The 25,507-nt window shown below is 46.1% G+C and overlaps 2 protein-coding genes across 6 annotated transcripts in view; one reads left to right on the top strand and one right to left on the bottom strand.

The window, feature by feature from the left end:
- The window catches only part of ebi (transducin beta like ebi), a 46,723-nt gene extending 22,656 nt beyond the window's left edge, over nt 1-24,067 (top strand). For all 3 annotated transcript variants that reach the window (XM_075679813.1, XM_075679812.1, XM_075679814.1), the window contains exons 9-12: nt 2,351-2,736; nt 3,971-4,136; nt 12,807-12,908; nt 23,417-24,067. In XM_075679813.1, the coding sequence (XP_075535928.1) occupies nt 2,351-2,736; nt 3,971-4,136; nt 12,807-12,908; nt 23,417-23,446 (684 nt within the window). In that variant the 3' untranslated portion in view covers nt 23,447-24,067. The remainder of the gene's footprint in view (nt 1-2,350; nt 2,737-3,970; nt 4,137-12,806; nt 12,909-23,416) is intronic.
- Nucleotides 24,068-24,101: 34 nt separating this feature from the next.
- Shark (SH2 ankyrin repeat kinase) overlaps nt 24,102-25,507 on the bottom strand; it is a 54,767-nt gene continuing 53,361 nt past the window's right edge. For all 3 annotated transcript variants that reach the window (XM_075679809.1, XM_075679810.1, XM_075679811.1), the window contains one exon: nt 24,102-24,327. In XM_075679809.1, coding sequence (XP_075535924.1) covers nt 24,136-24,327 — 192 coding nt within the window. In that variant the 3' untranslated portion in view covers nt 24,102-24,135. The remainder of the gene's footprint in view (nt 24,328-25,507) is intronic.

The following is a 25,507-nucleotide window of genomic DNA, read 5'->3' as shown; positions in this document are numbered from 1 at the left end:
CCGGAACTGCTGCAGAGCCGCTCTATCTAACCAGGCAGAAACGATGATGATGAGTGGGGATTTCTAGTAGCGCCACTTCGTGGGGCAGCAAGGAAGCTCCGTTCAAAACAAAAATGGTGCTCAGCAAGTCGAACCATGCACCAGTCAGAGTCGGTGCATGGTGCTCTCGACCGAGTTAGCTAAAGGAGTGTCCGAAAAATCAGACGAGAGGTTGCAAGGTGTCCGAACTTTCGGCAGTTGTTATACATTATGGTCTATGGGGAGAATGGCGGTGCCGCGAAGCTGACCGAATAATCGGGCATGTCCGAATTTTTAGAGTCCGGAAAATCGGTCGGCGACTGTATTCGACCCCCAGAATCCGGATGCGAAAAATAGCTCGGCATTTTCCGTTCGTGGGGGTCGTGGACGACGTGCGGCCGGCATGAATCCATGGCACGTAGTCATGTGATGCGCCGTCCATCGCGGGAAATGCGGATTTAGTGATGTGGATCCACCATAACTATCCGATATGGTTGTTTATGCTCTTGTACCGAATGCACTGACTCTTTTGTATCCTGTTTAACTCTCTGGAATTAAGAAATTTGTCGGCATAACAGTATGTACAGACCCACCGATACGTAGCGGATGCGACCGGCAGCTTTCATAGACTGTGATGGGCTCATTTTAGGTTCAGGTCTACAGGTAGCAGGTACATGAACTCAATGGGGCTAGGCCTAATGCAACTTTTGCTAAACAGGTCCAACATTGGCTTAAAATTCATGTGTACAGCTTGAGAGGATTGAAGTTTCTGCATTTTGAGCTAAAATAATTATATATACAAGCAAAGGGGTAGTGGCTATCGCATGATCGGTTTGACTGCTGGTTGTGTGGGTTCAGTCGAACGGTCATGGTCGGTATGCTGATTTTGTTGGTGCGGTTGACAAGAAAGCCCGTCATGCTACGACAACTCGCCCCCATAAGGTGCGTCATCGTGGGCCTGTTATGATAAAATGGTCTCAGCAACACGCTGTAGTTTGCCATTTGTTGGTGTCACCTTCTTTTTGGTCTTGTTGGTCTCGTATCTGGTCAGTGTTACCGTGCCTTAAACGAGTACATGAAGTCAGGCACGCGCTGCCACCACCAGCAAGAGAGGGCCTGCGCTTCAAGAAGACTTCGTAAGCAACATGTTGTTGTTCAAGTGTTGCCCAAGTGTGACACAGTGTTTTTCGATAAATTTGCTAGCCACATCAATGCAAGACGGCACTTACGTGGTTACAGTGCAGTCTGGATGAAGCCCTGGCCATTTTCTGTATTAAAGTGGAGTTAGTCTTATGCCATGCATGTTTTCAGCACCGCACCGACATAGAGCTACCAGTAAAGTTCCAACACTGTACACGGTACGAGTGTTTACTGCTGTGCGCGTCTGGGTGCTTCTCTTTGCTTTTCTTCTTTTTTAAAAATTTTTCGGGAAGCTTTCTGGTAATTTCAGGCCAAGCTGATGCTCGCATGTCCCCGCCAAAAGGTTATGCGACTAATCCGCTAGGGCAGGGCGCATGCGCCATTATGCCATGAAAAAGGCGAATTGGAAACATTTAATTGATTAATAAGATTTCTGGATTTGCACGCTTTCGTTGCTGCATGTTTCCGTCTGATGGTTCCTCTGGAACTGCCTACCCAAAGGAGGACCTCTGCCACATCTGTGTGTGGCCTCCATTATTTACGGTTCAGTGTGTTGTCCTTAATCTTGAAAGGAATCGCTCCTGGTGAAGAATGTGTCCGACGCAAAAACCTTAGTATATTATTTTACTAACGAATGTCGCACTCTGCTGTGTTCGTTACAAAATGCCGTTCTGATGGGCGATATAGTCATCTGTCATTAACAAGAGCCGACCAGGCAGACAAGTGACTTTCAGCTTGCTGGACTCAGATTGATTCTTGCTCACATGTTACAAGCACTGCTTCTGAGCACGAATTGAAAGTACTACTCAGCGTGGCCACTGTGGGCATGCAAATCGCATGAGTCGTGTGCCGCTGCTGAATGGGTCTGTGGCTGCTTGTGGACTACCCAAGTCCGGATGTGGCGTGCAATGGCTTTATTGAATCCAAAATGCAATGCACGATTTTTTCTATAATTCAATAAAATATGGAAGTGAATGGGGGAAAAACAGGATGAAGTCGGATTTGTTCTGTTTGTGAAACCCTTAGATGACATTCGCAAAACTCACTTTGAGCATCTGTGGTCTTCTGTATTTGCACAAGCCCAGGCAAATAATTCTCAGGGGTCTGCTCACTAACTGAAGGAAAGCCATTGCTTAAAATGATGCTGCCTTTACAAGCTGATGCTTGGACATCTGTTGTTGCTTGTTTGCAGACAACCATTATCTGGGATGCCAGCACAGGGCAGTGCACGCAGCAGTTTGCCTTTCACACAGCGCCTGCACTGGATGTAGATTGGCAGAGCAACACGAGCTTTGCCTCCTGCTCAACAGACCAGTGCATCCATGTGTGCAAGCTGGGTGCTGACAAGCCAGTCAAGACATTCACGGGCCACACCAATGAGGTGAATGCAATCAAGTGGGACCCTCAGGGGGCACTGCTGGCCTCTTGCTCAGATGACATGACCCTCAAGATCTGGAGCATGAAGCAGGACACGTGCGTGCATGACCTACAGGCACACAGCAAAGAGATTTACACCATCAAATGGAGCCCCACGGGACCTGGCACAAACAACCCCAACATGAGCCTCATTCTTGCCAGGTATGCTATCCTGAACAGAATGAAACAGTCTCTTGTGCTTTCTTTTTACCTATTGACTATGAACTTTGCACACATCATGTTCTCAATGCACTTGCATAGCTTGGTTCCTGGCGTGCATTAATTCAACACAATAAAAAAAAATTGTCAGTTCCGGCCGAAGGCAAAGCATTGAAAGTGATAGCAAGGTTTGGTATTGCACTGAAGGCATCATACCTGCTATCTCCCTGGAATTTTTCATAAATATTACGAATTTGGCTTTTTGCATCATGTTTTACAAAAAAAATTTTTGAAGGTGTAAGATGGGATGCCACAGGATTAAAAATAAGTACATATAAGAAAGGAACTGTGATCGTACCTTCACCACCTTGGGTGCGATTGGAGATCTTTGTTCGGAGCGCGCGTTCAGTTTCGCTGCATGGTTGACCTAAGTCGGTGCAACCTAGGCCAATTGCACACGGCGAAACTTAACACGCCCCTTTGCGTAATCACGAGAAGAAAAATAATTATGTTCGGCTTGCTCCGTTGGCCACCATTTTTGTTTTGGTGTCCCGCACTGACAGCGGCAGCCACCTGCTTGTCATCCTGCAGCAAACGCGGGATGAAAAAGCAAATGTTTCTTTTCGTGGGAAATTTAACCCGCGTAATGATCGCACACCTGAATTTGCGTAAATTGTTTTGACAAAAAAGTGCGATCATTATGTGAGTAAATACGCTACTGCAGGCAATAGACAAGCCCAAATAGGGCAAGGAGGGGGAGTACAACATTGCGACAGAGCAGGCAAAATGATACACATAGGTAATATTTCAGACATGTTACTCAATGTGAGTGGTTGGTGCATGTTTTAATTTGTTCCATTTTGTTATTGTTCTAGGAATGAAAGAGTACTTAAACATATGGGGGTTCTGGCATATTATGGTGTTTAAGAATGTGGTTTGCATGTTGTGTTAGTCTAGTTGCTAATGGTGATAGGCACTCCTTGTGGTCGACAGCAAGCTTTTTAGTCAGGAGCAGGGATAGGAATTGGAATCTACTCAGATTTTCTACGTGAATAGCTCAATAGTGTTATCTCCCATTAGTTGGAAAGGGGGAATCAAGCCGAGACAACTTGGAGTAAATGAATCTGCAACTTTTCTCTGTATTTGTTCAATCTTGTTATTTGTTCAAGTGGTTGTCAGTGCTAGAGTCCCATATGACGCATGCGTATTGAAACGTTGGCCTGATCTTGATGTGCAGTGCATCGTTTGACTCAACGGTTCGCCTCTGGGAGGTGGAGCGAGGTGTCTGCCTGTACACATTGACAAAGCACACAGAGCCCGTGTATAGTGTGGCCTTCAGCCCTGATGGCAAGTTCCTGGCCAGTGGGTCCTTCGACAAGTGCGTCCACATCTGGTCTACACAGGTATGCACTGCATGGCCCATCTCTGCGGCTCCTCAACAGATGTAGGCTTTTGTTTGAACTTGCATTGTGCAGTTCTTGCCTCTTTAGTGTTGACACTGAAGCATTCAACACCATATCGCACAAAGAGAATGCGCAAACACAAACGGTGTGAAAATTCATGGTGTGAGACACAGTCACCGACAGATTTTTCGGACGTTGCAGGGACTGAAAAATAGTCCGAAAAATCTAACAGTCCAAAAAACTAACAAAAAAAGAGGGGGTGGGGAGGCTTCTTCATCATCATCATCATCATCAGCCTAGTTACGCCCACTGCAGGGCAAAGGCCTCTCCCATACTTCTCCAACTACCCCGGTCATGTACTAATTGTGGCCATGTTGTCCCTGCAAACGTCTTAATTTCATCCGCCCACCTAACTTTCTGCCGCCCCCTGCTACGCTTCCCTTCCCTTGGAATCCAGTCCGTAACCCTTAATGACCATCGATTATCTTCCCTCCTCATTACATGTCCTGCCCATGCCCATTTCTTTTTCTTGATTTCAACTAAGATGTCGTTTGCCCGCGTTTGTTGCCTCACCCAATCTGCTCTTTTCTTATCCCTTAACGTTACACCCATCATTCTTCTTTCCATAGCTCATTGCGTCGTCCTCAATTTCAGCAGAACCCTTTTCGTAAGCCTCCAGGTTTCTGCCCCATATGTGAGTACTGGTAACACACAGCTGTTATACACTTTCCTTTTGAGGGATAGTGGTAACCTGCTGTTCATGATTTGAGAATGCCTGCCAAACGCACTCCAGCCCATTCTTATTCTTCTGGTTATTTCAGTCTCATGATCCGGATCCGTGGTCACTACCTGCCCTAAGTAGATGTATTCCCTTACCACTTCCAGTGCTTCGCTACCTATCGTAAACTGCTGTTCTCTTCCGAGACTGTTAAACAATACTTTAGTTTTCTGCAAATTAATTTTCAGACCCACCCTTCTGCTTTGCCTCTCCAGGTCAGTGAGCATGCATTCCAATTGGTCTCCTGAGTTACTAAGCAAGGCAATATCATCAGCGAATCGCAAGTTGCTAAGGTATTCTCCATCAACTTTTATCCCCAATTCTTCCCACTCCAGGCCTCTGAATACCTCCTGTAAACATGCTGTGAATAGCATTGGAGATATCGTATCTCCCTGTCTGACGCCTTTCTTTATAGGGATTTTGTTACTTTCTTTGTGGAGGACTACGGTGGCTGTGGAGCCGCTATAGATATCTTCCAGTATTTTTACATATGGCTCATCTACACCCTGATTCCGTAATGCCTCCATGACTGCTGAGGTTTCGACTGAATCAAACGCTTTCTCGAAATCAATGAAAGCTATATATAAGGGTTGGTTATATTCTGCACATTTCTCTATCACTTGATTGACAGTGTGAATATGGTCTATTGTTGAGTAGCCTTTACGGAATCCTGCCTGGTCCTTTGGTTGACAGAAGTCTAAGGTGTTCCTGATTCTATTTGCGATTACCTTAGTAAATACTTTGTAGGCAACGGACAGTGAGCTGATCGGTCTATAATTTTTCAAGTCTTTGGCGTCCCCTTTCTTATGGATTAGGATTATGTTAGCGTTCTTCCAAGATTCCGGTACGCTCGAGGTTATGAGGCATTGCGTATACAGGGTGGCCAGTTTCTCTAGAACAATCTGACCACCATCCTTCAACAAATCTGCTGTTACCTGATCCTCCCCAGCTGCCTTCCCCCTTTGCATAGCTCCTAAGGCTTTCTTTACTTCTTCTGGCGTTACCTGTGGGATTTCGAATTCCTCTAGGCTATTCTCTCTTCCACTATCGTCGTGGGTACCACTGGTACTGTATAAATCTCTATAGAACTCCTCAGCCACTTGAACTATCTCGTCCATATTAGTAACGATATTTCCGGCTTTGTCTCTTAACGCACACGTCTGATTCTTGCCTATTCCTAGTTTCTTCTTCACTTTTTTTAGGCTTCCTCCGTTCCTGAGAGCCTGTTCAATTCTATCCATATTATAGTTTCTGATGTCCGCTGTCTTACGCTTGTTGATTAACTTAGAAAGTTCTGCCAGTTCTATTCTAGCTGTAGGGTTAGAGGCTTTCATACATTGGCGTTTCTTGATCAGATCTTTCGTCTCCTGCGATAGCTTACTGGTTTCCTGTATAACGGCGTTACCACCGACTTCTATTGCGCACTCCTTAATGATGCCCATGAGATTGTCGTTCATTGCTGCAACACTAAGGTCCTCTTCCTGAGTTAAAGCCGAGTACCTGTTCTGTAGCTTGATCCGGAATTCCTCTAGTTTCCCTCTTACCGCTAACTCATTGATTGGCTTCTTGTGTACCAATTTCTTCCGTTCCCTCCTCAAGTCTAGGCTAATTCGAGTTCTTACCATTCTATGGTCACTGCAGCGTACCTTGCCGAGCACGTCTACATCTTGTATGATGCCAGGGTTCGCGCAGAGTATGAAGTCGATTTCATTTCTAGTCTCACCATTCGGGCTGCTCCACGTCCACTTTCGACTAACCCGCTTGCGGAAAAAGGTGTTCATTATCCGCATATTATACTGTTCTGCAAACTCTACTAATAATTCTCCTCTGCTATTCCTAGAGCCTATGCCATATTCCCCCACTGACTTGTCTCCAGCCTGCTTCTTGCCTACCCTGGCATTGAAGTCGCCCATCAGTATAGTGTATTTTGTTTTGACTTTACCCATCGCCGATTCCACGTCTTCATAAAAGCTTTCGACTTCCTGGTCATCATGACTGCATGTAGGGGCATAGACTTGTACCACCTTCAATTTGTACCTCTTATTAAGCTTCACAACAAGACCTGCCACCCTCTCGTTAATGCTATAGAATTCCTGTATGTTACCAGCTATTTCCTTATTAATCAGGAATCAGACTCCTAGTTCTCGTCTCTCTGCTAAGCCCCGGTGACACAGTACATGCCCGCTTTTTAGCACTGTATATGCTTCTTTTGTCCTCCTAACCTCACTGAGCCCTATTATATCCCATTTACTACCCTCTAATTCCTCCAATAACACTGCTAGACTCACCTCGCTAGATAGCGTTCTAACGTTAAACGTTGCCAGGTTCAGATTCCAATGGCGGCCTGTTCGGAGCCAGGTATTCTTAGCACCCTCTGCAGCGTCACAGATCTGACCGCCGCCGTGGTCAGTTGCTTCGCGGCTGCTGGGGACTGAGGGCCGGGGTTTGATTGTTGTATTCATATAGGAGGTTGTGGCCCAGTACTGCACCAGGGTGGCCAATCCTGCTCTGGTGAGAGAGTGCGTTACCGGTTCTGGTCACCGGGATCAGGCCGCACTCCAGGCCTGTTTGTGCAATTTTCTCAACACACGTTTTTTTTTTTTTTTTGTATTTTCCGGTGGAGAATTGTGCTGCACCGGGATTTGAATCACGGTCCTTTTGCACTGGAGACGGATACTCTACCGTCCCCGCAGGAGTTAAATTAAAAATTGGAGAATGGGGTTTTGCGTGACAAAACCACTTTCTGATTATGCACGCCTTAGTGGACGACTCCGAAAATTTCGACCACCTGGGGTTCTTTAACGTGCACCAAATTCTAAAGAAGTACACGGGTGTGTTCGCATTTCGCCCCCATCGAAATGCGGCCGCCGTGGCCGGGGTCCGATCCCGCGACCTCGTGCTCAGCAGTCTAACACCATGACCACTGAGCAACCACGGCGGGTCCCGCAGGAGTTGTACGCCTCATTTAACCTACAGTGGTGCCCAATTTGATCAATCTGAGCTCGGTTATACCGCATGGATGGCACTCGGCTAGAGAACCTGGTATTTATGACCTGCACATGTGTGGCCACACATAATTGAGGATATATAATTTTTTTTTTTTAGGTGGGTTTCCGTACAGTGATAAAATGAAGGAAAAGACATTAAAAAGAAAGAAAAAAAGGGGAAAAAAAAGGAACATAACTTGTGATTTGAACTCGTGATCCTTCAATGTTGCCCGGAAAGGTAGCTCAGTCGGTTGGTTCGTCAAGCCAGCGGTTACTTTCAAGCGCCATAGCTCCTGCTCCGAGCCTCATACTTACGTGGAAAGGGGCTGGTGTTGTCCGCGACAGTCGACTTGAGGGGAAGCTTCGTTAACAAACTATAACACGGCAATCAGCACTCGAATACGACGAGAGAAATTATTGAGACGTGGAAAATTCCCTTGAAATAAATCTGGTTTGCGAGACAAATGCTTGTATGTATTGAATCTCTTAAAAGATGAGGGGGGAAATATGCGCTCACCGAGAGGGCATCGTCAGCACGAGACCACCACCAGGCTCCTTACGGGGATGTGGAGAGCTTCGCGGCCGGAACGAAGCCTCCCCTCTCCGCCGGCCAGGCGTGGAAAACGCGCTTTCCGATCGCTCAAGGTTGCGCAGGAATAGTATAGCTCTAGCGTCTAGGAAAAGCTTTCACAGGTGCGAGGGCGGCACGCATAGCGTGGGAAGCTAGCCGCCGGAATAGCTATCTTCGAGAGCTATTCTATATTATATTATACTTCGAGAGCTATGACTGATGCTTTTCTATATATATGTATTCATCTCATCTATGCGATCGCATGCGCGCGCTATTTCTTTGTCTCTGCGTGTAGTAGTTAAGAGAGCCAGTTTAAGGGCGGAGAAGAGGGAAGGAAAGGAAAGCAAACTTGCAGCGCCGTGGTTTTAAAGCGCAACCGTGGTAGAGAAACGGAAAGACGATATAAGCATGCGTGGCCATGATACGCACACGACAAACTGCCTTACAATATTTAGACTTGAGGGGTAGTTTCGTTAACAAACTATAACACGGCAATCAGCACTCGAATATAATTATAACCCTAATAATAATTGTAAATATTCATCTCGGGGAGGCTTAGAGCGGCTTAAAGAATAACTAATCACCGGCAAAGCGGCAGAAGTACGAAGCCAAGAGCTTGGCGACTAAGGTGGAAATTTTGCAGGCTTTGAAGAACGGCAAATCACGACAGCAGGTTTTGACCAAGTAGAATGTGACGGACAGGGGTAATTGGAGATCGCACGGAGAGGCCTTCGTGCTGCAGTGGACATGAATAGGCTGATGATCATGATGATGATGATGATGAATAACGCCCTGCCTCATGGTACGCTTCAAGGTGATAAGATGCATGGATTTGCACAAAAGTGACGCGTCTCCCAACACACTAAAGGCTAATTAATTCGACACCCGTTAATTCAGATAATTCGGACGGCTCTATTGGTCCCGGCCAAAGTGCAGTGTTAGTCTGTGGGACCAAACCTTCGTTAATTCGTCAGAATTCGGCCCCACACCGCTTAATTCGGACAAATGCTGACGGCTGGCGCTACACGAAAGTGTGGTAAAGCAGCGCTGGCACCACTGGAGTGAAACGGAAATCTGAGAGGCATTGCCATCGTCATCAATTAGTGGGGGCGATCGCAGCGTCGCCGAACGTCGGTGTCTTTCTTTCTTCGTTTCACTGAGCCTTCAACGCCATTTTCCCTTGTGTTGTCGAGTCGGCAACATCTCTTCTTGCGGAGTTTTGTTTTTTCGTTGTGACCGTGTTTTGCATGCCACCACCATCGTGTGCTACAGTGATGGCAACGCCGGCAAAGCGGCAGAAGTACGAAGCCATGAGCTTGGCGACTAAGGTGGAAATTTTGCTGGCTTTGGAGAACGGCAAATCGCGACAGGACATTTTGACCAAGTAGAACGTGAAGCAGGGCATGTTGGGAACATACGTGAAAAATGGACAACAGATTCTTCAAGCCTTCGACAGCGAGAAGTTTCATGCATCAAGAAAGCGGTTGCGAATTGCAGCTCCTCCCCAGCTCGAAGAAGCTTTGCTCCAGTGGGGGTTACCGACTGTCGCAACGCGCATCTGCCTTTGAGCGGACTTCTCATCATGGCACAAGGTGAGAAGTACGCTGCAATGATGAACATTGACTTGTTCACAGCTTCGGAAGAGTGTGCGGTGAAAAGGCCAGCGTTGATGAAAGCGTGACCACCCAGTGAAAAAATGTGAAGCTGCTTGAGCACATCACTGCATATGAACCCAGTGACTTGTTCAATGCAGACGAAACTGCTCTATTTTTCAGAGCTCTGCCCTACAAGACGGTGAATTTCAAAGGGGACCCGTGCATTGGTGGCAAGAAGTGCAAGCAAAGGATAACTGTGCTTCTTGCCGCAAATATGACTGGCACGGAGCACTTGCCACTTGTTGTCATCGGGAAGGCTCATAAGTTATGTTTTAAAAACATCAGAAGCCTTCCTGTCAGGTACAGAGCGAACAGGAAGGCTTGGATGACCTCAGACATTTTTAGAGGCTGGCTGCAGCAGTTAGACTGGCACTTCACGTCTAAGGACTGCAAGATAATTATGGTTGTTGACAACTGCAGTGCACATAACTGTACAGTTGAACTGAAGAGCGTCAAGGTAGTTTTTTTGCCGCCCAACGCTACGTGTGCCATGCCCTTCAGCCGATGGACCAGGGTATCATCCACTGCGTGAAGTCGAAGCACCTGCTACAGGAAATGATCTTATGCTCAGAAGTTGGAAAGCTGTATGAAGTGGACTTACTCGGCGCAGTGCACATCATCGCCCACATGTGGAAAATACACCTCTGCAAGTCATCACCAATTGCTTTCGGCACAGCGGTTTTGTGAGGCCCGAGTATGCGGCAGTAGCTGACGAGGTGTCAGCCGAGTCCACCGATGATGACTGCCCGACCTTCGATGCTGACCTTCCCACGGATGTGACCGTTCAGGACTACATCGCGATTGATGATTATGTCGCCACGACTGGTCTCCTGACCGATGAAGAAATTATTAATGATGTCACAGGCGCCCGGGAAGACCATGATTCAGACAGTCATGCGAGGAGGTGCAGCCGCGACCTCATCGCACCTCACGAGAAGTCACGGAGGCGCTTTTGTTATTGGAGGACGTTTGCCTGAGCACTTCCAACAGTTTGCGAGCTGTTGGCTGTGATGTCATTGTGACATCACAGCCAACAAATAACACTATCGTCATAACACAACAGCACTATCGTCATAATCACTTAATTCAGGTTACATTTTTATCAATTTATTTATTCTTAAAGTTAAGCTTGCTATTTCCACATGTTGCGTCTGCAGAGCAGCTGTGTCTCGGAGACGACGTCGCATCTTTGTGCATGTTCATGCGGCTTCGCATTTGTGTGATAGGCACCACCTTGTGTGCCTTCGCGAGAGCCAAGTGGTGTGAAGAAATGTGGCTCGTTTCTTTGATCTCCATGGCGATCTTCGGCAACAGAGGTTGCAGATCTCCAATGTGGTAACGCTCTTGTCAGAGTGAACAGTAAAAGCTTGTTAATTCGGATCTCACGGGACTGGGAAGAACGTCCAAATTATCAAAATGCTGAAGTAACGAATGAACAGGAAAAGTAATCAAGTTGGAGCAGCATACCTTTAGTTACTGAAGTATTTTGCAATAGTCTGCTTTTTCACGCAGATTCCGGCTGACATCGCAATTCTTACATCTCGTTTATTACATAACGAGGGTCTCAAATCCAGCAACATTGATGCCTTCAGGTGGCATATGCGGGTTTATTGAGCGGTTGCCTTCACCCAAAAAGATCACGTTCTCGTGATGCCTGCGGCAGAAAGGATGTTCTACATCCGCCACCAAGGTCTGTGGGTGGTGGCGCTGGCTGACATTCCCAGGGTTCTACTAGGAAACATTAATACCAAAGAAAGCAGATGGGGAAACGGTGCCACGCTAGCTCAATTGGAAGAGCATCACATGCGAGATACGAAGGTTGCGGGATCGTTCCCCACTTGTGGCAAGTTGTTTTTTCATCCACTTTCATTTCCATTAATTTATCGTTTCTTTATTTCATTTATTAAGCACAAGTAATTTCCCCTATGTTGTTATTAGTGTCAGTGTTTGGTGGCTACTTGTGACTGACCCTTGGAGTGTTTTCTGCACTTTGCAGCCGTCAGCGAGGATGACAGAGGCGGAGTCAGTGCCCTTGTTGACAGTGATCAATTCTTTCAATGAAAAACATGGCACTCAACAGCAGGACGCTTGGTAGCAAACGTCGAAGCAGCTAGGCCTAGCATTGCTGTCGTGGCTACGGCTGCCGGAGGGTCGGCACGCTGGAGCACTGGTTTGAGGCTGTGCGATAATAAAAACGGTAGTAGTGGTGGCTTGAATCAATGCCATTTTGGATCTGTGGTTACGGCAAGAAAAGTCCGGAATGTTAACCGGTGAAGGCTTTCAGCGTCCAAAATTTTAGCCCTAGAGCATACTAGGTGGTGCCCTGAATTTGTCCGAATCATCGGGCATGTAAAAAAGATATGTCATAGACTGTATCTTGTAATTTGGGTGCATAAATAAATACTACACCATGTCTTCTACTTATTTTTTTAACAAGTAATAATAGTGCTAAGTGTGCGCATTCCTGGTGTCATATATTTTTAGAAGAAAAAAGGGCCAAAAAATTTGGGTCTAGAAAAATTTATAATGGCAGTTGGGGAGGTACCATTGTTATTTTTTAATGTCTATGCAGATACACAGTAACTGTCAAATGTGCAATCTAGAAGTGTATGCACCTGCACATACCTGCCTTATTAGTTACTCGGCAAATAAAGAGGCTGACCTCTTTCTCTTGTGCAGAGTGGCAACTTGATTCACAGCTACAAAGGCACAGGTGGCATCTTTGAGGTGTGCTGGAACCAGCGGGGAGACAAAGTTGGTGCCAGTGCATCAGATGGTTCGGTAAGCTGTTGTTTCCCACTTCAATTCATGGCTCCATTTAACTGTCTACAGAGCGCTGCAGCTGCCTTCATGTTTTCACCACTCAATTTTCAGTTCACTCTCCATTATTGCTGCCTTGGTTCTTCCTATTGTGGATGCCATATGGGATCTTTCCTGGCAACCTTGAGGAACTTGTGCTTAAAGATTAGCAGTCACCAAACGCTGATAGAAACAAAAAAATGCTGCGACAAACATGCAAACTTGGTCGCAACAGCATTCCTGCAACTCAGCCCCGTCAGCTTTGAGTGCACTTGTAAACATATGCATGCAGAGTCCAGGAGATGACACATAATGTAAGCATGAAAAGGTTCCCACTCCAGCTAACCTCTGTGCTACGCACAAAAAACATAGGTTGTGTGATGCATTGTCTGTACTTGAAATCTCTGTATTTGTCTATCATATACACCTAAATTAAGCAGAATAAATGGCACAACGCATCTTCTGGAAACCCATCGATTTTCTTGTGGGAAGTGGGAAAGCAAGGCCACTAGGCCCAACTTTGGGACCGCAGACATAAGCGAGAGCAGTGGCTGGCACGAACCAGCCAAGAGCATGCCGAGTAGGCTGCCTCTAAGTGACGGCTCGAGCGGGAAGATTCCCCCCCCCCCCTCCCCGGATCGCAAAGCAATACCGTATTTACACGATTGTAAGTCGACTCGAATGTAAGTCGACCCCCCATATCGCATGACCGAAAAAAAAAAAAAAAAACTGAGGGCGCATTCGATAACGAAAATTTATTAGTAGCTGACATGGTCACTGGACTCGTCTTCACTAGTGCTGCCATCGTCATCATTGCTGCGGTCCCACAGCGCGTCGTGGTCCAGCGAAATTTCAAATTTGGCAAACGACCGCACCAGGACATCTTGCAGAACAGCAGCCCACGCCAAATTCACCCAACCACACGTAGCCGTCAGGGAGGCTCTGTTGACAGGTCCGGTTGGCGTAATTTCGCAGTCTTCTGCCGCCAGCCACTTGTTGTACTCACGGCGGAGCAGAACCTTAAAATTAAGGCGAAGGTCCTGGCTTGTTTCATGACCACGTCGCACTTTAATGGCAGGGACCGATCACGCATTTCAGTGACGTACGCCGCAAGCTTAGCCTACAGCTCCGGAAAGCGCGTCCAGGCTTCGGCACGTGGAAAATTTCTCACTTGCCGCCACAGGGTGAAAATTTCGCTTTGCTGCAGTCGCCACTCTCGCACCATCTGTTTAGAAACATCGAAATTGCGGCCCGCTGCGCAGCGATTTGTTTCTTCGGCGTAAAGGATGGCAGCCCTCTTGAACGCTGCTGTGAACGAGTGCCGAAAGATTAGTGGGCCTGTAGCACTCATGACGACTGGGGAAGCATAGAAGTAGCACGTAGCCGGCAGTCAAGTGGAGCGCGTGAAAAAGTTAAACCAATACCAATGCACCCGCAAGCGGTACTGCTCTTCCATGAACTACCGATACTCCCCGCTAGCGCCGCCGTTCTGAGGGTGCCGCCGCAAATGGGAACAGTGGCGCTTCCATCAACTATCGACACCCCCCCATGAGTTTTGCATGCACTGTAAGACTCTCAAAAATGTTGAAAAACCCTTCCGAAAAGCGAACAAACACGCGGGATAGCGAAAAGATACTGGTAGGGCCATAGAGCAAACATAAAATTGTAACTACATTGTAGCTCTCGTTGGTATCGCTTTTTTTTGGCCAGGCCATGTTTTGGTTTCGATTGTAAGTCGACCCCCCAACTTCAGACATTCAAATTTTAAAAAAGGGGTCGACTTACAATCGTGTAAATACGGTAATTAATGTGGTGCAATGCAGGAAGTAGCACGCTCGGAAGGCTGATACTTGCTGTGGTGCGAATGCGCAATTCCGCCAAAACTTCGTGGACAAAACGTCCGGCTTCAATTGTCATGTGTGTGATCGATTGTTGTTTGAAAATGACCTATCGGTGATTGCGAACATTTCTTACCACGATGTTTACAGTTCCACTGGTCATATACCTTCGCAGGGCTTGTTCTCTGGTCCTGGCAGTTGTATGTGATGTTTAATGCAGTCAAACTCTCGTTAATTTGGACATATATGGCCGTGCATCGGTTAATTTGGACATCTCTTGGAGCTCAGCAAGCACGGAGCACCATGAATGTGCGACGGAATTGTGGGGTCTCAGACGTGCTCTTGGGGCAAAGGAATGACAGCACAGTAGTGTAAACAATCAAAAGGGCACTTAGTGCACCTTTCATGCACTAGTGCCTGCTAGCCGAATTACTACCCAGTATAGAACATGTTGATGGGTGCATGACAAACTGAGGAAGCCAACTGCGACCGGATAGCTAGCAAATCTGTTTGCCCCCTGGACAGCAACACGTAATCATTTGTGTGAACGGTCACGCGAACTGTGGTACGTTTGAACGATCTTGTTCTATTCCAGTGTCCTGCCCCTAAGCCTTTCGCTGGACAGTCCCACGAACAGTGGGCGACCACGCGAAGCTTAGATGCAGCTCACCAACCCCAAGCCAAAAAGAAAGAGCCTATTCCCTTTTGTGCCCCAGTAACCCCTCTGGTAGGTGGCATTAGCAGCGCAACACTCGCGCCATCTCTCGTAATGTGCTACAACCACACCAACCACCACCGCCACACGGAGAAACTAGATTACAGGATAAGATGTGAGAGCCATGTGGAGAAAACATCAGGGGACGCACGAGATATGAGCGTCCCCACCTACCGTATTTACACGGTTGTAAGTAGACTCGAATGTAAGTCGACCCCCCCATATCGTTTGACCAGAAAAAAAAAAGAGAGCATACCCAAGGGCGCATTCGATAACGAAAATTTATTAGTAGCTGACATGGTCACTCGACTACTCGTCTTCACTAGTGCTGCCATCGTTGCTGCGGTCCCACAGCGCGTCGTGGTCCAGCGAAATTTCAAATTTGGCAAACAACCGCACCTGGACATCTTGCAAAACAGCAGCCCTCGCCAAATGCACCCAACCACGCGCAGCCATCAGGGAGGCTTTTTTGACAGGTCCGGTTGGCGTAATTTCGCAGTCTTCTGCCGCCAGCCAATCGCTGTACTCGCAGCGGAGCAGAACCTTAAAATTAAGGCGAAGGTCCAGGCTTGTTTCATGACCACGTCGCACTTCACTGGCAGGGACCGATCACGCATTTCAGTGACGTACGCCGCAAGCTTAGCCTACAGCTCGGAAAAGCGTCCAGACTTCGGCACGTGGGAAATTTCTCACTTGCCGTCACACAGGTGAAAATTTCGCTTCGCTGCAGTCGCCACTCTCGCACCACCCGTTTAGAAACATCGAAATTGCGGCCCGCTGCGCAGCGATTTGTTTCTTCGGCGTAAAGGATGGCAGCCCTCTTGAACGCTGCTGTGAACGAGTGCCGAACGATTAGTGGACCTGGAGCACTCGTGACGACTGGGGAAGCATAGAAGTAGCACATAGCCGGCAGTCAAGTGGAACGCGTCAAACCAATACCAATGCCGTAGAGAGAGCCAATGCCTTTAAACACAGAAAGAGAAACCCGCAAGCGGTGCCTGCTCTTCCATGAACTACCGGTACTCCCCGCAAGCGCCGCCGTTCTGAGAGTGCCGCCGCAAATGAGAACAGCGGCGCTTCCATCAACTATTGACACCCCCCCCATGAGTGTTGCATGCACTGTAAGACTCCCAAAAATGTTTAAAAACCCTTCCAAAAAGCGAACAAACACGCGGGATAGCGAAAAGATGCGGGTAGGGCCATAGAGCAAACATAAAATTGTGACCACGTTGTAGCTCCCGTTGGTATCGCTTTTTTTTGGCGGGGCCATGTTTTGGTTTCGATTGTAAGTCGACCCCCCAACTTCAGACTTCCAAATTTAAAAAAAGGGGTCGACTTACAATCGTGTAAATACGGTATGAGTAGAAACAGTGCTAGCGCCCAACAGAAACGAAGCGGCGGAGTTCTCATCGCCATAGTCATCAGTGAAAATCGCACATCAATTACAGCAACACTGGAACAATTCGTGTCTATTTGTACCTTCAGAAACTTTATTCTTTTGTTTACCGCCATACATAACACCGCATTGGCCGCATGGCTTCTTAAATGTGTAGTTGCCATCCATGGTAATGTCAGTAGCCTGCACAGTTTTGTCCACACTTGTTGTAGCAAGCAGTAGTTTTGTTTCAACTTGGTGCATGCATCGGCCACATGCCTTCAGAACTTCAAGGTTGCCGTCCATGAATTTGTCTATAGTGGCCGCAGTTTCTTCCACAACTGTTAAGGTGAACAGTTCATTCTGACTAGGTACGTGCGTTGGCCACATGTCTTCATAGCTCATAGTCTCCATTCATGATCGCATCGGTAGTGACTGCAGTTTTGTTCGCAGCAATTGCGGCAAACAGTTTCGTTTTGACTCGGTGGGTGCATTGGCCGTGTGCCTTCAGAACTGCAATGTTGCCATCCAAGATTGAGTTGATAGCAGCTGCAGTTTCATCCATAGCGGTTGTGGCAAACAATAGTTTTCTTTTGACTCTGTGCAAAGTTGTCCGGGATGAAGAGCATCGGCTACCTTTTTATGTTTGGAGAATCTGTTCACGACCAACTCACTGGCAAAAAAATAACCGGGATGTGCATGTGGTAGTGAAGAGAGTGTGTCAGATGAAGATGCGCGCTGCAGCTGCTCTGCAAAGGAACTTGCAAGGCCTTTGCGAGTGCTAATCAGTCGCAAGACAAGAATTGCAGCTTCTGCACTGCTTTTGTGCAAAATAGAAAGAGTATTGCTGATTCAATCAGTAAATAAAAGTATGTTGATGTAGTAATCATTTGTTTTCTTGGTGCGCACGATTTGAAATTCGGTTAAAGGAACACTAAAGGCAAATACAGTGAAACCTCGTTAAACCGTAGTTGGCCGGAGCTCTGAAAAAGTACGTACTAAATGGCAGTACTGCTTAAGGGGGGAGGCTAGCTACCCTGGAGACCGAACTTTTTTATTTTTTAAGATATCCAGATGAAACTTTCAGGGTACGTTCACACCACCTAACTATGAGGAACTGCAAAGTGTCGTGAAGATAAGTTTATTAGTTCCAGAGTTATTGAGGTCTAACTAGGTTATTCATGTATACGCCTGAGGAAGAAACTGGAGAAATGCCAGGACATCGTAGGAAGCTGAAATTCACTTTGATGATCCCTTGATACATACCCCAGGGAGCTTAAGAGCCCTTTTCTCAAATTTCTCCTCCAAAAAATTTTAAGACAACTTTGAATTTGATGCAGCCAGTAATGACCACACTCATCAAAAATTAATTGCTTATTATAAATTAACTGCTCCAGCTTTCAAAAAAGGAAGCCTGTTACCCCCGGGCAAAGTCATTCAGGAACAGAATAAAAAAAAAGAACGGCATACAAATCTGAAGAGCGGTTCTCGAGAGATCGCCTTCCCCAGCACCACTACTAGCGAAAAAATCCATTACGTGAAAACAGGCCTTAAACTTGAACACCTGTGTTTTTTCTTTTTATTAGAAAGCTCCTGCGGAGCTTCTAATTAACTCTTGCGGCTCCAGACACACTCAGTGTGTCGGATTTTCGACTGACGACAGCCGAAAGTACAGTTCCGCCGCTGAAAAGCGTCTATGCAGTCGGCACTCGCTGCGGAAGATCAGGAGTTTGATGCTCGTACAAGACGCATATCGCGCTCCTGTACACCGAACATCTGCACTGTCTTGGGCTTTGCCGGCATCGCGTGCAGCAAAGAACTAGCGAAAAAAAAGAAAGCTGAGCAAATAATCTAAATGATAGCGCAAGGCGATGAGCAGCTCGCAACCTCATGTTGAGGCGAACGGAGCAAGGGGCAACAAAGACGCGAGCGCGGCGGGCGCGGCATCAAAGGAAGCAGCCGCCGCTGCCCGCGCTGCAGCCAATGGCAGGCGCGCTTTAGCCCGTGGGATTTGAACGCGCTGCTCCGGCCAATCAGCGCTCCGCATCACATCGCGGAAAAACACCAATAGCGCTTCAACCGCGCCGATGATGCCATTTTGCAAGGCAGCAAAATAGAGACAAAGAATCGACGGTCAAAACGACACCAAGATGGCGCGGGCAGGCCGCATGGGCCGGGAATGGCGCGCGCGCGAAGTTTGACTTCATTTCGGCATTTGCGCGTGTTTTGTGGGCTGCCGTGGCCTCAAAAGTAGCGTTTTTTTTTTTTGTACTTTACGGTTGAATTAGGTGCTGATAATTACAGAACAGGTAGTTTATGAGACATACAACCCAAAAATATGATTTTTCAATAATCGACTTTTTCGAGATTTTTCGGTTTTCAAGGGCCGTGTCCCCCCTTAAGCGAAAAAGCATGAGATTGCTCACTTACCTGTCAAAAACAGAACTTGGAGAGAGTGCGATGAAAGGGCAAAAAGACATGCAGTATTTATTCACTTTGCGCGACAAAAGTGTTATGTTCGTTTAATGCCGCGGCGGCCTAGCAGCGACAACAGCGGCTTCAAATTTACTGAAGCTGCGAGCCAGATTTTTAGCCAGCCCCCTCTTCTCGGCAAACACTCACATGGCAGATTCCTCGTATGCATGCATATTTTCCGTGCACGTGGGCAGTTGTGCTGCAGAAGTCGCAGGGTACCTTTTTTTATTGCGGGGTGCTGTTCTCGTCGTGATGATTGCATTCATGAGGCTGATGTATCGCGCAGCTTCTGCCACTGTCAGGACTGAATCGCTCGTGCTGTTGCTTTCCGTGTCGTCCTCATCACTGTCGCTAGTCGACACTTCGGCAACAACAGAGGCAACGATGACGAAAAGTCGAACCTCGTAGCCGACAGCTCTTCGCGGTCGCAGCAGCGCTGCCAAGCAACTTCTTCACGTTCCAAATGCCACACACCGTAGTCAACAGCAGATCCCTGTCGCGTACCAGCGCCGGCTTCTTCGTGTCACGTTTGATACCACAAACTATGTCTAATTTTTCTTCCATGCTGAGCACCCAGCGTCTTTTTTATCCGAGCTTCGGCATGACGCGAGTCCCTGCTTGCATTGCGCCGAAAAGACGATGTTGATGTGGCTTCATGCGCAAACGCACAGGGCACTTGGAGGCTGTTGTTCTGATCTCTGAGGCTTGTTGTTCTGCCGGGCTGCCTGATGAAGACGACGCACCACCGTGTTTGTATGACGAAAAGTGGGAACACTATGTGTTAACTGACACATACGCAAAAAGCTGGTACGGTTTATACGGTTACAAAACACATTATGTTCAATGGCCGCTGAGTCGGGGATTTGACTTTACTACTTTGAAAACAAAACTATTTAAGCGGGTACAGTTAACGAGGTTTTGCTGTAATAGTTTTATGTTATACAAGAAAGTTAAGCATTAGGTGCTTCAGATTCACCGTGCTTTATTATGTAGAAATGGCCTCAAGTGTGGATGGCAGAAATGTGCCCGGAGTGTCCATATAATTGTTACCACAATAATAAAATGCAGTAGTTGATAACTCTGGCTTCTCAGTACGGTCTGCTGGTGAAGCGCATTTTCATGCGCTTCACCCACACTGTTGAGACATTAAAGAAAAATGTATTTATACAAAATGTCTTGGGCCTACTTTTCGAAATTTCGGACTTGCTATTGCAAATGCATGTTTTTTGTGGTTGCTACCATTAATTGAAAATCTACAGGTACTACTACCAGTACTTGCTTGCACTAGCTGGTTTCAGTATTGGGGTAATCTGCTTCAAAATTCAGCTTAAGACAATTGCAGTACAGTGCTCATGTTGGATATATTTTGTTTTGTCGTGGTTTCGAAGTGGGCTGCTGTGTTCCATTATTCCTCCAAAATTCAGATTGGCATGCTCCAAATCCTTCCAAAATGACTTTGTGCAGTCCTGCCCCTGCACAGGCATGTTCGAAATACCAGTACACTTACTAGGTGTATTGGTGCTCATGCTGTGATAAGAAATGGCGGGTGCACGCATGTAAATTAAGAAATACATACCGTGTGCAGTGACAGTTGCCCCGTGCCACTCTGGAAATGCTTCACCGCAATACTTTGCGTATGTTTCACTGCGTAATATTGTTGTACTGAGGCGAAGCTGACTTTTGGGACGCGGCAGCATGCAACATGGTCGTGGTTTCTGAGCTTCGAAGCCATTGGCAAGGGTTACGAAGGTGGAGTCAGCACCGTTACTAATTGTGACAAATTGTTTTAATGAAAAACATGGTACCGAAGAGCAACAAGCTTGCTGCGAATGTTGAAGTAGCTGGGTGATTCCACGAGAGATAGAACATGCATGCCTGCTTGGTATTTTTGTTTTGTCTGTTTTTTTTTATGTCATGTAGGAATATTCAAACTGCACTGAACGAAAAATTTTATTCCAGAAAAGCATTCCCAGCAAGCCTAAAAAATATTTGAAGGTAGTGGCGCGAGCTTTCTCCTACTGCTTACAATATTTTCAAATTTTTCGGCCAAATTAAATGCAAATTAAAATCTTGTGTAGAAAAATCTTTCTGCTCAGTTTAATGTGCTTCACAGTAAATTAGTTCCATGCATTTTCTTATGCTGTTCACAAACGAAAAAATGTAAAAAAAAAGATTCCAAGCATGGCTGAAATGAGAAAAATTTTAACTTTGATGCATCTTAACATGTTTTCTATTTCACGCAGAAAATTAAAAAAAAAATGAAAACCATTCCACTCTGTGAAGATGGAATGGCAGCAAAAGCCGACGACAGTCAAAGCTCTCAAACAAAACGCAGAGTGCTTTTGCTGCCATTCCATCTTCAAAGTGTAATGGTTACCCGGGCTCCGCGATTGTCGTTTTTGTGCAGCATCGTGGGAACATTCTTTGTCGGCACCGTTTACATTCTTGTTGCTGCTCCCTCCGGCGCTCTTCGTCCGCATGTTGATCTTTGGGTGCACGAACTATACGTGTCCACCCCATCGATAACCCAGCTGTTTTTAGTGCCGATACCTCTCCTGCTTATATAATGTGATAACCTTGAGGTGGCGCTATTTCTCACGGCAAGCGTTCTAATCTGTTCCACATTTTGACATCTGCGCCGCCACACTGCACCCATATGTGATTACACACAAAGCAAAAATGGAACCCATTGCGTATGGGTTTGTTAGAAATTGCTAAGTCGTTTCTGTTGCCGGACGCCAAAATACTACAGAAGGTTAGTCATATACAGCTTCTGCTGTAAAAAAAAAATGTCAAACAGAATGGCCTCTTTGCAAATTTATGTGCAATATTATCAATTTATCATCCTACATGAAACAAAAGTAAAAAATAATTTAATAAACAAGTTTATTTTTCCAGAATTCATTTTTAAAATATAATATCCGATTCCAATTTTCGTAAACAGTCTCGTCAAGTAGCACTTCAGTAGACAATGCAGGTGCTTGGTGGTAATTGGATATGTGGTGCAGGTTCCGGAACTGTACAGGTGTGTTTATTATGCTGCTGTGTGTGAACAAGCATATCGCGCGCCTAAAAATCTTAGTTGTCACAAGTGCTGGTTCGCAATGTTCTGGGTCACTTCGAGCAAGCTGTAATGGCAGCATTTCTTATTGACTTTTTTTTATCAAACTGTGACTTTTTACTAACTTTTTGTGATGCACATTCTCATATCTACACTACCAGAAATTGGGCTTCTTATGTGGTCCAAAATTTTGTTGCAGTTAGGCTTTAAGTTTGTGTCAAGTGTTTGAATGCTTTTCTTTTTTCCTATTACTATTTCACAGCTGTTAGCTGGCAGCAGATTGCAGCAACTTGTGCAGCACAAAACATTTAGTGTGTTGATAGTTAGCACCTGCTAAATCTGTTGGTGTGATATGTCACCTTGACAGCTTTTTATATACCAGAATAGCCCTGACTTGTTTAAAATGTGCATATTTGCTATAAAGGCAGAATTTTTGCTTTAACTATTATATGGACACTCGAAGTGAACTTTTGCCATCGATGTCGCTGTGATGTTTTGTATATGCGGATTATATTGTCATGGCATTCTATCACTAAAGTTGCTCATATCAGACCTTGCATTCTTGACAAAATTATTCCTCATAATTTTGAGAATGGCAGCCCACAAACAAATGTAATAAAACAAAGCACAGAGAGCGCATGCCTTTTATCTTAAACCTTCTCAGAAATAAATATTAAAAGTGCAATACAATAAGAGAGCTCAAACCTAAAAATTATCCAATTGGTGTGGCTGTGCACTGCCTCCATGTTTGGCCCAGAAAAGAGGTTTGAAACATACCCAACACAGAAAAGTGGTGGCAAGGTCGCCAAGACGGACATCTTTAATTAATAAACATGCTTGAAATTGTCCGATGGCAGGATTAAAATAAAATAGCCCTAGCACAACAGCTGGTTTTTGCTTAGCTTATGTTTACGTCAATTCAGCTGCCAGTACAGCTACGAGTCGCACACTTCGTGCAGTGTTCTAACACGTTGCTATCGCATTCATTACTTCACCCGTATGTTGAAACTGATATTTTTCATGCAGGTGTTTGTTCTTGACCTCCGGAAGTTATAACGGAGCCCTGCTGGAGTGCCTTGCTGCTTTGTAGCAAAGGTGGTTGAACAGTGGACATCCTGCTCAACCCAGTGATTGCATCCCCAGGGTTGACCCCATTTTCGTGCATCTTGGCAGCTGCACATGTGTGTTGCAGCTCTTAGCAAATTCACGTGTGTGATTGCGTGGGAGCTTCCTGCTGAGGCATGTTTGCCTGTGTGCCTTGGCGTTTTGACAAATGCAGCCATAGCTGCAGGCACAAAGATTACCCATAGAAATCTGTTGTTCATCATGTTAAAATGGGAGTTGAAGGGGCCTGAGGTGGGTGCTGTCTCACTCATTGTAAATAATGTTGACGTTTCTAATGGGAGGAGGGCTGATCAGTGTATTCTTTTAACTTCATGTAGATACATTCATGTGTACATGATTCCTTCAAAAACATTGTCGTTTAATTGAAAATTTGTCGGCTTGTACAGTCAACTGCGCCGTCTAAATGGTGTGCAACAGACTCAGTGTTACAGGTGTACAAGGCAGAGGTGATTTATTGCAGTTCATGCTGAGTAATAAGAGATTGGTATGCGCCGAAAAATATCGCACCTGTGACTCTTCGTGACCTGAGGCAAATAAATTACTTTACCTTGGTCTCGTGTTATGAATGAAGATTTGTGCACATGACAAAGTACCGTTCCACTGAATGCTGACCAGCCTTTTTAATGGGCAGTGTCATCACATCCAGCACAGAGGTGTCGACTACTGTGTGCAGCAAACAGCGCAGCCAGATTGGAAAAGGGTGGCCTTTCATCAGGGGAGAGCCGCCAGCAGTGCTGCATAGCTGCATACGCCCAGTCGGGACAGCCCTCTGGCTGCGCCAGGCGCTCTCCTCTCTCCACCAGTGCCAGCACCTGTCCAAGAAAGTTCGGCTTACTGCGCCAATCAACCAAACAAGTTAACTAAGAAAGAAAATGTGCCTTCTGTATGACCACAGCAAAATGCTGTTAATTGAGCCCCCCAATTTTCTTGCCAATGGACTTTATGCTGAAATGTACTGGACATCATTATGCTTGTCCTTTATTAGTGTGTCTGCATTTACGCTTTTCAATAGTATGCAATTTTGTTTTTGAGTAAGAATTCATCCACGCTTAAATTTGGAACTCGAGGCACCAGCTCCAGCAGCTAGGGAAGTGGTGGAAATTTGCAACGAGCTGGTTCCCTCTAGTGTTATGCTGTGGTCAAGTGGAAAGGAAATTACCCTGTCTAGGTGGCCCACTATGTCTCCTGACAGGGAAGTATGCATGAGGCAAAACACCCTTTTTCAGAAATGAAATGAAAACAACGCGTTAAAGCTATACATGGCAACATAGAGCGTGCACTGTAATGAAAATTAGCGGTGTGCGAATATTCGACTTGAGAAATTTTTCCTGTATGAAAATTTATAACCCCTGTAAATTGCGTTTGTCCGTTAAAGTCAGCTTTGCTGCGGTGCAGAACTTTTATGCAGTAAAGCACGTCTAATGCAAGATGGGGGCACTGCCACGAGGCCTTTGCTGGTGCTTATAGCTACCTGACACTATCAGCTCAAGCACTAGCATGGTTTCCAAACTACAAATTGCGCTCGCTTCGTGCTGCCTGCAGCAGGGAACGGTGGCACATTTGGGATATCAGTTAAAAGCATAGTTTCCTACAATAAATACTAGAGGGAACTCTGGTGCTCTTAGTACATGTATTTGTCTGATCTTCATGCTTGTGGCTTAGACAATCATGTCTTTGTTTACTGTGCTTTGTCTGCCTTCGTTTGCCTAAATTTCAATGCAGTCTATAATGTTATTTTAATGCAGATGGCAGTAAGACTGAACACACAATTGCTGCTAACTGCAGTAGTTCCCCTTTTTCATGCCATAATGGGTCGGGCTGCTGTCCTAGAGGTCCTGTGTTCAAATTCTGCCATTGGACAATAATAATGTGCAATAATTTTAACGCAGTACTTTCTTGAAAGTTATAAGTTCGCCAAGTCATGTAGCTGTTTAAAGCCAGAAGGATGAAGTTATGTAGAGCCAACGCCCAATTTTTCAAACACTCCAGGGG

This window comes from Dermacentor variabilis, chromosome 2 (assembly GCF_050947875.1).
Source record: "Dermacentor variabilis isolate Ectoservices chromosome 2, ASM5094787v1, whole genome shotgun sequence".
NCBI classification, from domain to species: Eukaryota; Metazoa; Arthropoda; class Arachnida; order Ixodida; family Ixodidae; genus Dermacentor; species Dermacentor variabilis.
The sequence above is the reverse complement of the archived record's forward strand: the minus strand, read 5'-3'. Positions and strand labels throughout refer to the sequence as shown.